The sequence below is a fragment of the Ambystoma mexicanum genome, chromosome 1q (assembly GCF_040938575.1).
Source record: "Ambystoma mexicanum isolate Mex_15411 chromosome 1q, UKY_AmexF1_1, whole genome shotgun sequence".
Lineage (NCBI taxonomy): Eukaryota > Metazoa > Chordata > Amphibia > Caudata > Ambystomatidae > Ambystoma > Ambystoma mexicanum.
This window is the reverse complement of record NC_090922.1, coordinates 1241975433-1241995218: the sequence shown is the minus strand read 5'-3', so window position 1 is coordinate 1241995218 and position 19786 is coordinate 1241975433. Positions and strand designations below refer to the sequence as shown.

General features: G+C 46.5%; 1 protein-coding gene across 6 annotated transcripts in view; it reads left to right on the top strand.

The window, feature by feature from the left end:
- PATJ (PATJ crumbs cell polarity complex component) overlaps positions 1-19786 on the top strand; it is a 3332662-nt gene that overhangs the window by 3206744 nt on the left and 106132 nt on the right. For 5 of the 6 annotated variants that reach the window (XM_069642041.1, XM_069642043.1, XM_069642040.1 and 2 more), the window contains one exon: positions 17970-18093. The exons of the other annotated variant lie outside the window; for it this stretch is intronic. In XM_069642041.1, the coding sequence (XP_069498142.1) occupies positions 17970-18093 (124 nt within the window). The remainder of the gene's footprint in view (positions 1-17969; positions 18094-19786) is intronic. 6 annotated transcript variants of the gene reach the window in all.

The window sequence follows — 19786 nt, the reverse complement described above, 5'->3', positions numbered from 1 at the left end:
TATCCTCTGATAAACTGGCCTGCCGCCTGCTCCAAAGGCAATACAGACTCTCGATCTGCTCAAAGAAGAGGGCCTATATCCAAGCACGCATCTCTGCAGTCACTAACTACACGGCTGAACTTTTCAAAATCTGCAAGGAACTCACCAACCCTTCTCAGCTACCTTCCCTGACTCTCTGCACTTCTCTGGCTTCTCACTTCATTTCTAAAACTCAGGACATCTTGTCCTCTCTCTCTCCCCTACTCCTCACCCTCTTCCAGGTCTCCCTTGGCCCCCTCTACTCTCCACTCCTACTCTACTCCTTTTCTCCCATATCACTTGTTGAGGTTTCTAGACAAGTCTGCTCTATATAAGTCTCAGCCAAACGGGTGCTCCCCTGCTCCTCCATAACTATAAAGGGCAACATTATCTCCCTTGCTCAAGCCTTGGCCGATTTCTGCAATCACTCATTTGTCCCTGGATCCTTCTCTCCTCAAGCACTCCCTTGTGAAATCCTCTCCTCAAAAAGCCTTCTACCGATCCCTTCCTGTCATGCAAACTACTTCCCTATCTCCATTACCTCCTTCCTGGGGAACCCCTTGGAGAAGCTGGCCTTCTCCCATCTTATCCACCACACCGAATTGTTTGGTTTTCTCCACGACCACTAGTCTGGCTTCAGAGCTGCCAGAGGCATGACAACTGCTCTCCTGAACACCTGTTAAGATCTGCTCTCTAATCTCAATTCCAGCTCTCCTTCCGTTCTCATCCTTCTTGACCTTTCCTCTGCCTTTGATATGGTCAATCATGCCACCCTGATAAATATTTAGGCATGGAGCACTGCTAACGTTCTCCCCTTTAATGCCAATAAGACAGAGATCCTTCTCTATGGGACCCCTGCTCCCTCTTCTGGCTGCAATCCATGGGCCCCCAACCCTCACCCTGCGAGGCAAAAACCTTGGTGTCATCTCTGACTCCTCTCTCTCCTTCTCTCCTCACATCACAGACCTTGCCAAGAAGGCCCACTTTCAGCTGCACCTCCTCAGAGGCATTCTCCCTTTCCTCACTTTCAGCCAGAAACTCATTGTCTCCAGAGCTCTGGTCCTCTCCAGGCTGGACTACTGAAAACGCCTCTTCCTTAATCTGCCTAACTCCTCCCTTCGCCCCCTTCAACTAAGAATAGGGCTGCAAGATTTATCCTTGGCCTCAAGCCCAGGGACCGCATCTCTCCATCCCTACAATCTCTCCACTGGTTCCCGGTTGCTGCAAGTATCAATTTCAAGAATTTCTGCATCATCCACAAAACTTTCTGGGCCCTGGGACCCCTCTACATTCAACTCTCTCTCCCTTAATACCTCCCTGCTGGAGCCCTTCGGTTGTCTAGTTTTATCTCTCTGCAGATAAGACGCCTTTCCAAGTAGCGAATGGGGGGTTCATCTCATCAGCAGGTGCCTCCCTATGGAATGGCTTTCATGTCCCTCTCAAACTTGAGCCGAATCTCCTTAAGTTCCAGAAGCTTCGCAAGACCTTCCTTTTCTCTTCTTCCTTCCCTCTCCCGCTCCCCTGCAAATGTTCCTATCTGCTTCTTAACTGGTTGACTGGTTCCTTCAGAGTCTTACTGGGCACCAGGCCCCCCTAATCCAGTCTACCCCTGCACTTGGTCTCCCTTTGACCCACCCACCCTCAACCTGCACTTGTCCTTCCGGGACCCTCCCTCTGCACTAGCCTGGCTGGGCCAAAACCCTTGTAGCCCTTCCAGCCCCTTATCGTGCACTTAGCTCGTGGACCCTCCTTCCCCTGGCCCTGTCCACCGGGCCTCCCCTTGCACTCGCTACCCACAGGCCCCCCAGCCCTCTCTCCCCTGCATTTCTCAATACTGCACTTGTGCAATCTGAATGTCACAAGGTCTAGTAAGATTGTTTGTTTTGTCCTCCCTTTTCCCCTACCCTCTTGTCTTGTTGCACCTCGAAACACATTGTGTATATAAAATTAAATAAAACAAAGGGAACTAGGGGACTTGGTGGACCTTGCAGTGAACTTACGGGAGACACCTCTCCAGAGGTTCACATGCTCCCTGCTGGAAACCCCTGCAAGCCATAGGCCACTTTTCAGCACCTGATGGCGAAGGTGGTGAACACCTTAAGATTGTCTGCACTTTCATGTCTGAAGGTCCAGGATGAGTTCACTGACGTTCTGGACGAGGGTCCAAAGAACGAGACGCTATTGCCTTTCAATCAGGCAGTAGAAGGGCCAGTACTGGAACTGTGAGACAAGTTGGCTTCAGTCCTCACGGTGGACTGTGACCTGGTGAAAAAGCAGAGGCAGGCTTTCTCAGACCCCATGTTCCTTTCCGTCCATGCTTCACCTGAAAGCTTGGTGGTCCAGGCCGCTACAGTGAACCTTAAGACCACTTCTTCCCTGTCCTTGCACCCTGACGAGGGAGAGCAAGGGACTGGACGCCTGGGGATGCCAGATCTTTGTTGGATCTTTGAGGCTTGCTTTTGGATGTATAAATGGCTCATGTGCTGTGGCCAAGTTCTCCTTTGGCACATCCCTGAAGGGGGAGATGCATGAAGGATTTGAGGCCCTGATTAGGGATGTCGTGGAAGCCTCCTGACAGGTACTGCAGTCTGGTCTGGCTACGTACTGTGTTCATGAACAATTTCCACAAGCACTTTCTTGCGCAGATATTCTTTGCTGAGTATGTCTGCTTTGGCTACAGAAAAACTTTTTGGATATGCCCTTCAATAGCATGATCTGTTCTGGCAGTCCAGCAACAGCAGCCGGCAAGCCCAGCTGGAAGGGAGAGGGGTTTTCACCCCTGTTCCACTTACGCTGAAAGAGGTAGAGGCCAAACTCTGTTGGGCAGTGTCGTCCTTACAGGGGTAGGGGACAGGGTGCATCCAGAGGAGGTGCCCTCTGCAGCTCCTGGCATGAAGCCTCTCTGAAGTGTACTTCTGCCATCAAACCCCAGTGAGGGGCAGGATATCCCTGTTTGGGGAGGAATGGAAAGTTACCACCTCTCATACTGCACTGTTACTGCCTCCCTTTTGCGCTTTATCCTCCTGGCCAACCATTGCCTCCGGAACGTCTCCTGCTGCAAGAGATAAATCAGATTCTGGCAAAACGGGCCATAGAACTGATAACCTGCTTTGAAGGAGGCTGAGGTTGGTAATTAACCTATTTTCTGGTGCCGAAGAAGGACTGTCGCCTGAGACCCATCCTGGATCTGCAGTGCCCGAACAAGTTCAAGATGGTCACACTTGCCCAGATCCTCCAGGCCCTGAAAGTGAACGACTGGCTATTCTCCCTACATCGTCAGGATGCTTCCATGTGGCTATCCACAAGAAACACAGGAAGTCCCACTCCAGTTAAAATTCCCACCTTTTGGGATTTCTTTGGCACCCAGCTTTTTCACCAAGCTGCAGGAGTGGCGGCTTGGTTCAGAAGGGAAGACATTCATGTTTTTCCCTAGTTGTACAACTGACCCGTCCAAGCTCACTCACCAGACCCAGACGTGCAGCCTCTTACACAGCTTGGGCTTCTACCGGAACTTCAAAAAGTCTCCGGTTTTGCCATCCCAGTCCCTCCAATTGAACGTTGCAGTCTTGTACACTTGCCTGGGATGGGGTATCCCGCCCGAAGACAGAGTGGCGAACATCTTCAAGATGATCCAGGTTTTCTAACCACAAAGGTTCCAGCCTCTGCTTTACTGCGCTTGCTGGGTTTTATGGCCTCCTGTATCCTTGTGCTGCCATAGGCCAGACTGCGAAAGAGGTTGCTTCTGAGCTCACAGTGGTCACAATTTCAGGGACGGATGTCGGACGTTCTACTAGCCTCGGAGAGTGTGTCTGGAGACCTTCAATGTTGGTTTGTTAGACAACCTCCTGAAAGGTTTGCTGTTTTGTCAACCTTGGCCACAAGTGACTCTGGTCACAGATGCGTGCCTGAAATGCTGGGGCGCTCACCTCCAAGTCCTTACGGTGAGCAGACTGTGGTCCCCATAAGAGTGCCAGGAGCTCATCAATCTGTTGGTACTGGTCACTTTCCTCTCCTCTGTGAAGGTTAAGACGGTATTGGTCCTGATGGACAACACTGTAGCCATGCATTACCTCAACATGAGGGGTGGTGTGGGCTTCTTGCCACTGCAGTGAAGCAATGTGATTGCAGTTCTCAGTTCTGGAGAACAGCGTGTCTGACTGCGGTCCACCTGGCTGGCAAGGAGAATGTGCTAGCGGATGCTCTGAGCAGACAGTCTTAAACCTCCCATGATTGGGAGCTTTGCCAAGATATGATATGAAATGACATTTATAACGCGCCTACTCACAAGTGTTTCAAGGCGCGGCGAGGCAAGGGAGGGGAAAACAGTGGAAGACAGACAACGATCCTACTAGGCCACGTGTCATTCAGATCGTGCAAGTGCGAGGGTAGGGACAAAGGGAAGAGTGCCAGGGGGAAGGGAAAGGGGAAAGTGCAGTACATGGGAAAGAAGAATAAATACGATAAATAAATCGGCCTGATGGTGGCAAGTTCAAGGTAGGAGCAGACATAAGTGCTGGAAGGGGACTGAAGGGATACAGAACCAGTCCCCAAGTGCAGTGGGTTGCCAGGGAGGCAGGAGAGGTGTGCAAAGGCGGGACCTGGCCAAAGATCAGAAAGGATGGCCAGGTAACCAGTGTAGAATCGGCAGGAATTTCAACAGGGGAGGGAGGCAGAGAAAGCAGAAGCAAAGAGGAAGGTTTTGAGGTGTTTCCAGAACCGGAGATGGCTCTCCTCAAGTTTCAGGGAGGCAGGAAAGCTGTTCCAGAGGGAGGCCCCAGCCGAGGAGAGATATCGACCACCAACTCGTTGCTTGGAGAAGCAGCTAACCCTGAGGGAGTTGGAGGCAGATGAGCGAAGAGCCCGAGAAGGAAGGTATTTAGGAAGAGAGAGTTGAAGGTAATGCGGCCCCAGGCCCCAGAAGGTCTTGTGGATAATGCAGAGGGTTTTGAACTTAATCCTTGCAGCCACTGGGAGCCAATACAGAGATTTCAGTCCTGGAGAGATACGATCCCTGGGCTTGAGGCCTAGGACAAGTCTTGCAGTCCTGTTTTGGATAAGTTGCAGAGGGCGGAGAGTAGAGGCAGGCAGATTTAGATAGAGGCTGTTGCAATAGTCCAATTTAGAGAGAACCAGGGCTCTGGAGACGGTGATCTTCTGGGGGAAGGAGAGGAGAGGAAGAATACCTCTGAGGAGGTACAGCTGGTAGTGTGACTTCTTAGAGACGTCGGAGATGTGAGGAGAGTGTGGAGTTGAAGATGACCCCAAGGTTTTTAGCCTTGCAGGTGGGAACAGGAATAGGGCCAAGAGAGGCCGGCCAGAGAGCTGAAAGGAAGGAGGGAGAGGGAGTGCTAATGAGTAGTATCTCGGTCTTACTGGCATTAAAGCAGAGGTCATTGGTGGCACACCACTCCTGGATAGCAGACAGGCAGTCAGAGATGAGGGAAGGAGAGGAGGAGGCAGAGGGTAGCCTGAAAATAAGCTGGGTATCATCCGCATAGCACTGAAAATGTGGGCAGAGAGCGGCGATGCGGTGGGCAAGGAGTGCCAGGTATTGGTTGAACAGCCAAGGAGAGAGGTTAGAACCCTGGGGGATGCCACAGGTAGAGAAAAAGGTATCGGAGAGGAAGGACCCAAGTTGGACCTGGGAGGGTCGGTCGGAGAGGAAAGAAGTCAGCCACGCCAGAGCCTATCCAGTAATACCCAGGTTATCATGGAGACGTTTGAGCAGGATGGCGTCGTTGACAGTGTCAAAGGCAGAAGAGAGATCAAGCAAGATGAGGACACACGGGGTGTTGGAGTCGAGGTTGGAGAGAAGGTCTTCACGGATGTTCAGGGGGGCAGTTTCCGTGCTTCTGGCAGCCCTGAAGCCAGGCTGATGGTCATGAAGACAACCAACAGATTCGGTGTGGAGATTAAGATGGGAGATGGCCAATTTCTCCAGGAGCTTGCCCAGGAAGGGCGTAATGGAGATTGAGCGATAGTTAGCCAGGTAGGAGGGGTCAGCAGAGGGTTTCCTAAGAAGAGGGTGCACAAGGGAGTGCTTCAGGGGGGGATGGGAAGACTCCAGTGGCGAAGGAGTGATTGCAGAAATCAGCCGGGGCAGGAGCCAGGGAGTCGATGTGGTCCTTGATAGTTTTGGAGCAACAGGGGTGAACCTGTTTTGATGAGACTTTCATAGATCAGACTTGTAGAGAAAGCTCGTCTGCAGAAAAAAGGGGAAAGGAAGAGAGAGAGAGAGGGAGGGAGGGAGGGGGGTGGCAGCAGAAAGGCCAGAGGAAGAGCAGGGGATAGAGGGAGGGAGTTGATGGGGAGGAGAGTGAGGACAAGATGTCCTTAGTTTTGTAAATGAAGTGAGAAGCCAGTGCCGTGCAGAGGGCCTGGGAAGGGACAGGAGCAGCAGGATTGGCCAGTTCCTTGCAGATTTTAAAGAGTTCAGCCGAGTTGTTAGATGCCGCAGAGATCCGGGCTTGGATATGGGCTCTTTTCTTGGTGAGAGCGGAGAGCCGGTATTGCAGTTGCAGCAGGGCAGGCCAGTTTGTCAGAGGATGAACATGAAGCACACCATTTCCTCTCGGCCACCCTGCACTCGCGTTTAAGGGTGACGAGATCAGAGTCATACCAGGAGTTACACTTGGCTTTGGCCTTCAGGCGGATTCTCATGACGGGCAAGGATATCAAGAGTATCAGATATAGCAGAGTGGAGCATGGAGAGGGCTGTGTCAGGGTGGGAGTCAGCCAAAGGGGGAGGTGGGGGTGAGAAGGTGGCGGCGAAAGCATCAACTGACACTCGCTTCATGGGTCGGGTGACCGCAAAGGAGGGTGGCAGTGATGAAGGTGGCTTGGCCTGAGGGGTAGGGAGGGTGAGGTGGGAGGATAGGAGAAAGTGATCACTCCAGGAGAGAGGAGTGGAGAGGGGGACAGAGAGGGGACGGTCAGATGAGATCAGAGCATCGAGAGTGTGCCCTGCAGAATGAGTCGGGCCGGAGGGGAGAATGGTTAGTGAAAGAGAGTCGCAGAGGTCACGAAAGTGTCCATAGGGGGGACAGGAGGCATCCAAGTGGATGTTGAAGTCTCCAAGAAGGAGGAGTTGAGTGGTTGAGGCCAAGAGAGAGGAGGAAAGGTCCACCCACTCAGAGGAAGGAGGAAATCTGACCAGGCGGTCGATAGATGGTAACCACGGTAAGGGAATGGCTAGGAGAGAGAGCGAGCCGGCAGACAAGGCATTCAAAAGAGGAGTAGGTCTGCGTAGGAGTGACAGAGGCAGGAATCCACTCAGGGAAGATAAGGGCAACACCCCCACCAGAGCGGTTGGGCCTGGGCACAGAGAGGATCTTGTAGCCGTCAGGTAGAAGCATGTCAAAGCTAGTGACAGAGCTGGTCGTGAACCATGTCTCAGTGAGACCGAGGACATTGAGGTCAAGTTCTTCGAGAAGGCAGCAGATATCAGAGGAATGTTTGACAGTAGAACGAGAGTTGAGAGTGGCAAGGTGGAGAAAGTTGCCATCCTTGAAGGACTTCCGTGGAGGGGTACAGATCAGGGGTATGCCCTGCGGAGGTGTAGAATGAGCCCAAGAGGGGGCAGAGAGGGAGGGAGAAGGCAAGGTAGCCGAGGAAAGGGGAGCGGGGACAGCAGTAGAAGAAAGGAAGTTGATGAGGCATGGGAAGCGTCTATCAAAGAGGTGAAGGTTGGTCTGAGGGTCTTGGACCAAGACGGTCTGAGGACCTTGGAGGAGTGGAAGGAGGCCAAGAGGACATACCAATGGGTGCCACCATTAATGGCTGAAGAGGAGAAAGGAGCGAGCACAGAGACCATATGAAGGGTCCATATGTCAGGTGAAGGCACGACAAAGAGGATGTTGGTGAGAGTTTCCTTGGAGGAGGCACTGGTGGAGGTGTCAGCGATAGGGAGGCCTGGATTGGCGACCAGGACGTCCTTTTTGAACTTTTTCCTACCAGATTTAGTGAGGAGAGCAGGATAGTCAATAGAGAAGCAGTTAGAGAAGATAGGAGAGATAGAGAGCACCATAGAATAGGGAGAGGAGAGGCAGGGGGGTGAGAGAGGGGAAGAGACAGGTGAGAGCAGGCTATCGAGTAGTGCAGGAAGTCTCACTCTCAGGGTTAAAGAGCACCAATGCTCAAAAGTAACCCGGGGGGGAAGCCAACTAAGTAACTAAAAAGAGGGAGAAAGGCCTAGTTTACACAGTGCAAATTAAATGCTGGTACAGTGCGTATTAAACAACATTGGAGAGACCACCGAGTATGAGAATCCTAAAAAGAGGGAGAAAGTTCTTAGTTTACACAGCGCAAATTAAATGCTGGTACAGTGCGCATTAAACAACATTGGAGAGACCACCGAGTATGAGAATCCTTAAAAGAGGGAGAAAGGCCTAGTTTACACAGCGCAAATCAAATGCTGGTGCAGTGCGTATTAAACAACATTGGAGAGACCACCGAGTATAAGAATCCTAAAAAGAGGGAGAAAGGCCTAGTTTACACAGCGCAAATTTAAGTACTGGTACAGTGCGTATTAAACAAAAGGAAATGGCACAGCCGTGTTAATGAGTCTGAGGCGGGTTAGGCAGGGAGGCAAGTTGGACAAATCAATGGATACTGGCAGGCAACAGGCGTCCCCTGTGGACACCTGCAGACACAAACAGGAGCCGCAGCCGTGGGAGCCGCCCTTTGCCTAAGGGGCCCTTAGCCGAGGGGGCTGCCGGGCAGGGGGCTGTCCAGGAGGGACAGTTTAAGCCAAGAAATGCACCCAAGGGGGAGGGGAATGGGGGGGTGGTGGGTTGGGCAGGGAGGTGTGAGGGAGGTGGGGACCAGGAAGAGGCTGCAGGGGGAGGGCGGAGAGGGACAAAAACAACGCGCTCGGAGCGCCGTTTACAAAAATATTACCCCAAACAAAGTAACTCGCACGAATCCCCCGAGAACTGGCTGGGCTCTTAAAACAGCAGCTGGACTGCCGGCGAGCTGCTCTGACCCGCTACACTCTACAAGAAGCGAGCGGGGAGCGCAGCTGTCGGTTATTCCAGAGGGACAACGGCAATCACCAATCAGAGGGGGGGGTTGCGGGCAGGGAGGGATCCGGGGACCAGGAAGAGGCTGCAGGGGGAGGGGGAGGAGGACAAAAACAACGCGCTCGGAGCGCAGTTTACAAAAATATTACCCCAAACAAAGTAACTCACACGAGGTCCCCGAGGACCGCCTGGGCTCTTAAAACAGCAGCTTGACTGCCGGCGAGCTGGTCTCACCTGCTACGTTCTACAAGAGGCAAGCAGGGAGAGCAGCCGTCGGGTAGTCCAGAGGGACAACGGCAATCACCAATCAGAGGGGGGGTGGGCGGGCGGGCTGGGAGGCGGCAGGGAGGTGGGGGACCAGGAAGAGGCTGCAGGGGGAAGGGGGAGGAGGACAAAAACAACGCGCTCAGAGTGCAGTTTACAGGTTCTGAATGAGATTTACTCCCATTGGGGCACTCCTCCAGTGAATCTCTTGACTTCCAGTGTGAACACGTAGTGCAGATGGTTCTCTTCCATTTAGTTTCTCCATCAGGGATCTCTGGGGGACGCCTTAACAGTCGAGTTGGACTTTGACTTGCTCTATGGATTCAATATAATCCCTGTCATACCGCTGGTTCTCAGGAGACTGTTTCTGTTTGGGTTCACAATGATCTTGATCGCTCCGGACTTAGCCCAAAGAACGTGTTACGCAGAGTTCCTGGACATGGCCATCTGCCATCCGTGGCATCTACTGCAGAGGACACACCTCCTCTCCCACTCAGGTGGAGAGTGGGTTCTGCTCCCCTGAACCTCTGTATCCAAAACATTCATGCCTGGCTGCTGAAAGCCTAAGGTATAAGGAGTGGCATCTGTTGGAGGACATCCTCCCTGCTAGAAAGACCTGCCACCAAATACATCTATGCCTGTAGATGGCATAGGTTTTTGGTTTGATGTTGAGAGGGGGATCTGGACCCTTTGACTTTCTCGGCATCCTTTGTGTTGGAATTTCTTCTATCGTTAACTAGGACCTACCTGCAGATTGATACGGTGAAGGGGGTGGCCCTTTCAGTTTTCTTAAACACCCCAGAGCAAGTTTCTTTTTTCTTTCTTGTCTTTCTAATATGTTTCCCCCACACCAGTTTGTTGTCCTGGCGTTGGATTTAAATTGAGTGTTTTAACGCTTTTAATCAGCGCTCTGTTTGAGCCACTTCATTCTTGTTCATTAAGGTTGCTCACCCTGAAGGTGATGTGAGTTTCATGGTTGCCATCACATCTGCTCCAGGTATTGGCAGTTGGACCTATTTGATTTTCTTCAAGGAAAAGGCGACTTTGAGAATTAGACCCTCCCTCCTTCCTTCCAAAGGTGATCTTGGACTTTTATCTATCCCAAAAGATATGTCTTCCTGTCATTTTTGCTCTGCCTCATCCTTCCAAGGCAGAGGAGCGGGTCCATTGTGTCGATCCGGTGCAGGCCCTTAAGCTCTAAGCCTCTCGGATTAGGGACATATGACCAGCTTTTTGTTGTTTTCGCTGGTGCCCGAGCTGGCAGGGCTTTGATCAAACAGACCCCGTCTTGATGGATCTTTCTCTGCTTCTTGGAATGCTGTGATCTGGCTGGCAAGGAGAGGTCCTTGAGGGCTTTACGGCTCCCTCCACCAGAAAGTTACCTTTCGCTGCGGCTCTGCTCATTTTGGCAGAGCTGCTATTCAGAGTTTGTAGGTGGTCTAAACTCTGAACAACAGCTCTGCCAAAACAAGCTTTGTGACCAGACATATAATTGAAGCAGTAATATGTAGCAAACATGTGCAAAGAAGCTCATCTAGTCGCTTGGCAAACATCCAGAACAGGGACTACACGTTGCAGAGCCGAGGTGGCGGGCAACCTTCTGGTAGAGTGAGCTACCCTGCCTGCTTCACCTCTGATGTCCTAGCTCCCTCCCTCCTTTAGGTGAGTCGATCAAAGATGAGGAATCCGTGGAAGGAAGGGGTCCATTAGAAGAACAAATTACTTACTTCTCTGTAATATTCTTTCTGAGGACGCTCCTCCCATCTGCCCTTCTTGCCAGTTAGCTAGTACACTTTTTTTCTGCAGACCTTCAGCGCAAGAGTGCTAGGGAAAAAAGGTGGAACTGAGGTCACAGGGCTCGGTGCCTCTGTATATATACTGCAGCGACACTGAGCCGCGCTGTACCCCATGGTGGTAGAAAAGGTTTCCGAAGAGCATCTGCGATTGGAGATGCCCATCAAAGATGAGGAAACCATGGGAGGAATGTCCATCAGAAAGAACATTACTGAGATAAATACTTTGAGTCTCATTCCGAGTCAGCGGGTCCAGTAATAAAGTGCCGGTATTCGTGGAAACCAGCACTTTACCCGATCGGCCGACTACGGGTTTGCCGGTGAGGCACCTGGGTTTTCTCCAGCTTTTAGCTGGTGCCCTTCCTGCATTGCCAGTGCCGGTAATAATGGCAAAACCCCTCATGGAGTCCTTTGGGACTCCATGAATAGGGATTTACACCGTCACTGCGGCACTCGGGAATCCGGCAGCAATCCCGCCAGACCGAGTGCCAGAAACAGTTCTAACATTTGCTGGTATCCTGGCGGCTCTACCGCCAGGATACCCCCAAAGTTAGATTGAGACCCATTATTCTTCACTCTGAACTCCAAAGTCCACTATGAGAGCAGGTTGCTGAACTTGTTTAATAACTTTATATGTAATTATTTAAGACCACAGTACTACCAGCACATCTAAATCATGGTCAGGTTTTCCACCTGCAAATTTTTTATTTCTTTTATTCGGGGGGTAGCTGTTTCTTGAGACCAAACCATAACGTGTTTAATCAAGTTTCGAATTAGACAGGGGTTATGTTGATATGTGTGGTGACAAGTGTATATGAGAAATGTTTCAAATTAACATTGCTCTAAACGTGGAGGTAGTATTCAATGGTGTAACTGCTTATCTTTGCACAGTTGTTCTCTTAGTGGCAGGGCAGGGTGAAGTTAAGGGGGACGGCTGCCCTCGCTGGTTCTCCCCTGGTGCCCCGTGCGCCCCCCCACCCCTGCCTCCCACTGGCACACTATGATCCACAACTCCACCCCCCTGGCACCAAAAGCTGCCCCCGCCACTGTGTTCTCTATCGAGTTCTCAGATAATCATCATTTTCTTGCTAAACAATTAATGTGTCGGTCATTAAGTCCCTTCTGTTTTCACCATACCTCTTCTGACTACTGTTTCTCTACTTGTACGAATTATTAACATAAAAGGGTGAATTGTGATGGGGTGGCAAGGTAGGGATGAATTTGTTATATTTCATGAAATTTATTTGTGTTCTTACTGCAGAGCTTTATTTATAACCATATGCTTCAGTACTGTTTGTACTTGTTGCATGTTGGTTCTGGGTGAAATTTCCAGTGGAACACACCAGCCTTCGTATGGGCTAGAGTATTTGCACTGTCATTAAACATGTTAAACATGCCACCCTGTAACAAACACCAATGAATTCCGCTGTGTGGTGGTAGTCCGGACACATCATGGAGGGGCAGCTATGATTGCCACAGGGGTCAAACAGTAGGTAAGTCTGGATGGAGGCAGCATTTGGGAAAGAAGCACAGAGAGTTTATGGGTGAGGGAGCCCTGAAACAATAGAGCATGTGCAGGAAGAAAACCATTTAGAACATGCTGACAGGCAAACAGACCTGACGGTGTTCTCAAAGGACAGGGTAAAGACTGCTTGAATCCCCCGACTGGTGTTATACCACATATGAATTCACATAGATATAGTCACAAAGTTCCCTACCTTTCACAGGGAACAATTTATGTGAAGACCAAGGGTTTGAGGAACCTCCCCAAGCTAGTAGATGACGGACGCAAGGGGTGGTATGGCGGGAGGTTCCTCAACCCCTCACTTAGCCCCTGTCATTAGATGGTCAAATGCCTCAGAATATCACCAGCACTTTAACGGCATTGTAACATAACCTGCAAGCTCACGAGGTAAAGTATACAATCTCCCTGAGGCAGGTTTAGGAAAGCACAGTGTCTGGCAACCCCAGAAACTGTTAGGATCACTCCAATGTACCTTCTACATTCACCAGTGGTCTTGTTTCTGATGTGTCTCTACTCCGGTTGGCCAGTACTGACGCATGCGGGTAGAGAGACGCGAACAGGGAGTCCAAGATAGCAGAGTGGCTTTATGATGCCATGGTTCGCCTGCCTTGTAGGACATCCAATACACAATCAAATACATATAATCCGAATACAGAAATCAAGCCACACAATCCCATGGGTCCAAACATTTCATGCAGTTGCACATGCCAATCTCTAATGGGCAATATGGTGTGGGGCTCAAGGGGTATAAAAGTGCTGGTTCAAAGCACAGTGGTGTGGGGGTTGGGAATTGAAGGTGGCTGTGGGAGTTTGGAGTGAGGTGGCAGGTTAGGACCCTTCCTAACCTGTGTTGTGACTCCTGTCAATGGGCATATTTTGAAGAGTCAAGAAAGGGAAAGGAGGAGGTTATAGACAAGTGGGGGAAAAGAGTCATCCAAGAGAAGTGTATAAGGAAAGGAAAGAGGAGGGTGATGGATAATAACAGTAGGCAATTGGTAGTTATCAGGGGAACTGTAGTGCAGCATATGAGAGAGGTTGGAAATCATGAAGGGGAGGTTGATACAGACTATAAGGAGAAGATTGGAAGTCGTCAGGGAGAGGTTGGTTTAGAATTGCAGGGGGAAATTGGACCAGAACATCAGGAGGCAGTGGGAGCAGAGTATTAGAAAGAGGAGGTGGGAATGTGAAGCCAGGAGAAAGTACTGGTGCGAACAAGTGATAGCCAGCAAGAACAGAAAGGAATGAGAGGATGCGGTTGTCCAAAGGCAGAGGTTTGGGGTGAGACCATCATCTGAATACGTTTACCCATGGTGGAAGGAGGAAGAAGCGTGCAGGACCAGTGGTGGAGTAGAGAGGTTGTGGAGAAATATGGAACCTAAGAGGGGGAGATAAAACCCTCTTAACTTCACCTGTGGATCCGTGGGAAAGGCGAGACGAGTTGGCTCTATCCTAAAATTAAAGTGAAACTCCATATGTCCCTGTGCTTGCTGGGGATGTCCCTCAGCTGCCTGAGTTACCTTCAGATTTCTGATTAAGAAAGTGGTTGTGTCTCACACAAGAAGCAGTAATTACAGAGGGGAAGGGCTTGGACAATGACAACGTGAATGACAGGGGTCATGAACCTTGGAAGATTGAAACTGGTGCGGTTCAGAAGATTGTGGTAACATTGGGTTATTGTGGCAAGACATTTCTCTGTAATGGTTTTGTTAGTCCATCCAACTAGGGAAAGGAGAAGTTATTCTAACCGTTGCGTGAAGGCCATTCCTATTTGGGACTGTTGAGTGTTTTGAAGGACTTTGCTTGGAAAACCTCCGCTATAACACAGAATCCTAGAGAGAGGGCTGACAGTATAAAGAACGTTTGTAATATTGACTGGTGGAATGGAATCAGTTTAATGGCCTTCGGGGTAGGGAATAATGCCAAATCATTGTTTTTCTTCCCTTGTCATCAGATAACCAGGAAGTATAGAAACAACGAACACTGAAAGCACACACCAGGCTTGATATTGTGTGATGATCAATGTCCTTGTAATGACAATCCCCCAAATGATATAAAAAAGTGTGCACCTAGTCAGTTCTGTTTAATGATCTTTAAAAAAGGCTGAAATATTGACATTCTTGTGTATGTTTTTAACCACCTCTCAAATCTCCATAATAGAAATGGAACCCTTCCCTTTGCAATGCATAGAAATCATGTGGCACTGTGCTTTGTTGGTTGAGAATGGTTATTATTTAATAGTTTATTCTCCTATAGCCACCTACATGGATATGTCCACTTCAACATTTGGTGACTAAATGTGTGAATGGATTTCTTTCTTAAATTACACATTAGTTGGTATCTTATCGTCTAATTGTTGGCTTTTATCATAGGTTTAGCAATTAATACAAGTTCTTGATTTTTATCAGAATTGCTTGTTGCCGCGGATAAACTGCTGCACAGGATGTCACATATAACCTCTTTTGTTGCTTTGGGAAAATGAAATCTAAATAATGTTCCCCTTGGTGTGACATATTTCATATGGTCCGAGAATGTTAACTTGTTTTTCCGTTTTCAGGGTACATTTTTTGGCACACGTAAAAACCTTCTTTCAGTCAATATAGTCATGAAAATATCAGGACTGATTCAAATTTCACAGGAAATGCAAAGATTTTCTGGTTAGTTGAGAACCCGTATAACCAGCACGCGCCACCACGAGATCAGATCCTGGGCTGTTGAAAATAATGAAAACATTTACTCACTGCATTTACTTTACAACATTATCTGCATTGTATGTGTTAAATATAATGAATTTCGTATTTTACTTACGGCGATAATGGAGATTCTTTTAAGTTTTTGTTTTTCGAACCACTTGGTGACAAAAATCTAATTATTCAGATTACTATTCATTGGAACATTGAAGTTCATTTTCTGACAACAACAAATCTGCTTGTGTTACCCAGATGACATGCTTTGCATCTGCAACCTAATAATTATGTGTTCGCACACTGGAAAGTGGCATGTGGCAGCTGCTTCTCAGAATGATGCCTAATGTCATCGACTTTCAAACAAGGGTACAACTGAAAACTATGATTAAAGAATTTACGTTATTCACTCCACAGCACCAGGTTTTGTTTTGGAAATTGTCTTGCCAGTTACTCGTGAGAAAATGTACAAACAAATGAATCATTCTAGGCAAAGGAAAACAGAAATATTTCCAACAATCCAGTTACAGGAAAGTAACTACTTGCATTTTATGCATTTCACTTGTTTACATCATTTTGTGTACCAATTGAATATACGTGTGCATTACCTACATTCTTTACAGGGTTACAAATATGTGTTCATATGTACTGATTGTTCACTGTTATTTCATTGGGGCAAGTATCATTATAGATTTCTGGAAAAAGGGACTAAAAATACCAGATGCATGCTTGTTGTTGTGATGCTGCTTACATCCTTTCACAATGCAGGAGTTATTCATTATTGATGCATGTCCTTACCATGTTACCATTGTGTTTCATGTCTACTGATGCTCAGTCCAATATTCTGTCTGGTATTGATAATTTCACTGGTGTGTGCACCTGGATGGAAAGTGTTTTACAGCAGCATTTGATACTAATAGCAACGCAAATACACTTTAGGGAGCACAAGACCACCACCCATTATATTACTCATTCAATGCCCAATAAATTAAAAATAATGGTTATGATAGTTGAAGGTACCAAAGATTATTTAAATATATGTCTTAACTTCTGTTATGGCTTTGAGATTTAAACATGGGCGTTTGCAACAAAATATTTTAAAACTCGTATTAAATAGCATATTGTTCCAGAATACATGACACATTCAAATTGTGCTTAAAAGGAGCGTGTGGATTGAGTTTAGACACTACAGTGTCTAATTTGCCACTGGATGTCCCTGCATAGCCAAAGTCCAAAATGTGATACTTAAGGTGCCACCTGCAGTGTGTTTAGCTTGGTTAATTGTGACAGGTATGTTACTCTGTGTGCTCTTCTAGATGTTGTTAATCGGGGCATAGTCAAACTATACAAGGCAACTTGATATGTGCATGTCCCGTAGCAGTGTTCTCCTCTACAGGGTACATAGGCACTTTCCTGATTTGTGAGTTCGGCTTATCATGGATCATGTGTATCATTACAGAGCCATTGTAATTAATTCCACAATGCCTTTTGTGATGTATAACATCAGGTATTTTGGCTCCTCAGGAGGATTTACTTGCTCATTGTATACATCAGATTGCATTTGCTCTTCAGTAGTTAGTTGGACAACACGTTCAGCATAAGTACCTCAATATCAATAGAAAATTACAAATTTAAAGTATGTGCAATGTTCTAATGCCAATGTGGTGGAATGATTTCTTTGCATGCAATGGGGTTTTCCTGTTGGCAGCATTACATTTTCCGTATTGGCACTTAAACTATTTCTAATCAGAGAACATATAACCAGTGTGGAGTTAGAATATATGATTCTTTTATAAAATAATTAATATGGCGATAAGTGGCATTCACATTAAGTTGATTGGTGAAGCACTGCAACAGAGTTGCCTTAAAAATTGACATTCACGCAAAGATTGTCAAAATGGTGGAGTTAAAAGTAAATCATATTTATGTGACTCAACGCAATAGATATTGGTTCTTTCATAGACATACTTTGGAGAAGCAAAGTGATCAAAGACAACCTCAATACAGTATATATGCCTTAATTGTAAAATAATTAGAAAAATATCTTTAAAAATTTAACATTATACTATTTCAGATAGATTTCAATAATTGTCGTTGGAATCATGTCCTCTATCCTCACTATGCCATAAGGAATGCACTCTGAAGAGCACATCAGTTACTTACTTATGAAAAAGAGACATTAAGACTAGGACATTTCAAAAGTTTGTAAAAGTCAATAGATTTAAAAGGTTTAGAACAGTTAATTACTTTGATATTGAGTCTTCGGTAATGTTAGCGTTCTCTGCAGGAACTTAAAAATGTTGATATGTGACAATAGGCTATTGTGATGAAAGAAAAGGAGAGATTACTTAATATAATTATAAATTATGAATGCCATGTATGTCTTCAGGACAGTGTGTTATTATAGTGTTGTGAATGAGGATTGGCAAGCGCTTTTGGGCATAGAACAATTAGGGTGTTGCAGTTGAGGTCCATATGAAAATAGTACATATATAGTATTGGTTACTCTAAATTATGATCCCAGTTTTCTGTTTGAATAAGTAGATGAGCAAGTAACGCATACAAAAATCTCAATGTTTTTTTTTGCACAACACAATTTCTATTCTATATTTCGCAAAATAAAGTATTTGTTCTTCTAGTATTTAAATATTGCACATTGTATTTTCAGAACACCTCAGCCTAAAATTATTACTTTGGAGAAAGGCTCTGATGGATTGGGGTTTAGTATTGTAGGCGGCTATGGAAGTCCACAAGGAGACCTGCCAATTTATGTCAAGACAATTTTTTCCAAGGTATTTTTTCTTCATAAATGAATACATTATAGAAACCCATGTAGAGTAAATGTAAATTACATGACATTTTGTTTTTGTGTGTAATTAAACATTATTTTGAATAGACATTTAAAATTAAGATGGGCATTTTCAAATATATCCAAACAAGTAGCATGTAGCTGTTGCTTTTCTAAATATGCATTTAGTTTATTATACGCCCTGACTTCAACATTGACATAGGAGATGTAGCAGAGTGTTTATTGCGATTTTTCTGTCCGTATTGGTAAAAATTCAGAATCGGTTAAGCGATGTCACTTCAAATATACTTTCCTTACCAAATGACACAAACCAGTTCAATGGATGATAATGTCAGAGATTATTGGACCAGTACGACACCTATTCATGCATTACTTTTCATCATAGATAATTGTTTGGAGGCTGTGTGTGAGTTCCTATTCATTTTGTAATGAATCCAAGCCAATCATGTTTCATCCAGATGGCGGAGGATTCTGCTGCTATCATTGATAGCAGAATGCATTTAATTAGACCATTTCACTGTGATGTGCAAAACAGCATTCCCTATCCATGTTGTTCTCTAAATGCTCGGTTAGCTATGGTAGGAGGACAAAGGGAAAGGGCTGCATGCTAAGATCTGCTGAACAGATTAATGTTATTTTCAGTCTGAGACATTGATCTTTTACATGAATTTACACTCACAACTGCCATTATGTTCCCTGTTTTTCAAATGATGGTTATTCAATGTATAGCAGTATGATAAAGATGTTATTTAAAAGCAAAATCTATATACATTTTGGATTGGATAAACTGATGGCAATTTTTGGCTGACAACTATATCTGAACTGTAGCTGAAAAAAGCATTTATTTAAGCAGTGAAAGTTTGAGGCAATATGAAAACATGTGGCTTGCATTTTTAGATATCAATGTGTAAAGTCATGTACTAGAGATACCTCTTTAGTGTAATACAATGCAGCATGTTTTAACTAATGAAACAGCCAAGGAAATGAACTATCATGTCCTCAGTATTCCATTGAGAAAACAAAGAATGTGGCTGTTCCTGTCCTTGGCACTTAGAGGTTAATCTTCTGATTCAAGTTACAGCCTCAGCCAATGCTGTTTTTGTATTTTTCGGACCATGCAACAAGAATACCCAATCTTCTTTGGGAGTTATAATGTGCTTTGATTCAAATCACTTTTCTAGATCTATAGAAATAGTACAAGGGAAAATACATGATCCAATGAAAAAGGGATTAGAATAATCAGTACCAGATGCAAGTATGGTCAAAAAATGCAAAATGGTATGCAATGGTTGGGAAAAGTAGACGGAGAGAGTACGTTTTGATTAAAAACAAAACAATATAGGGGCAGAGCCGTTGTGAGTTGGATGGTATTCCACAGTATAAGGACAAAGGGTTGGATGAAAGACAAAAATCAGACCTTGAAAAGCAGAGGGAGTAACACGAGATGGTCGATCTGGCATGATCGGGTTAGTGATGATGGGTGAAGGTTGTGAAATGCTTTGAAGCAATAGAGAGGGCATTAAGTGGAAAGTGTAGAGAAATACAAAGCCGTCAAAAGCTCTATTTTTGGGGACATATTAGAGGAGCTTAGATAACACCCTCACTGGAGAATTGTTGATATGTTATAATAGCTGAGCACTTTAAACTACAAGGACAAGCAAACATACACTACAATA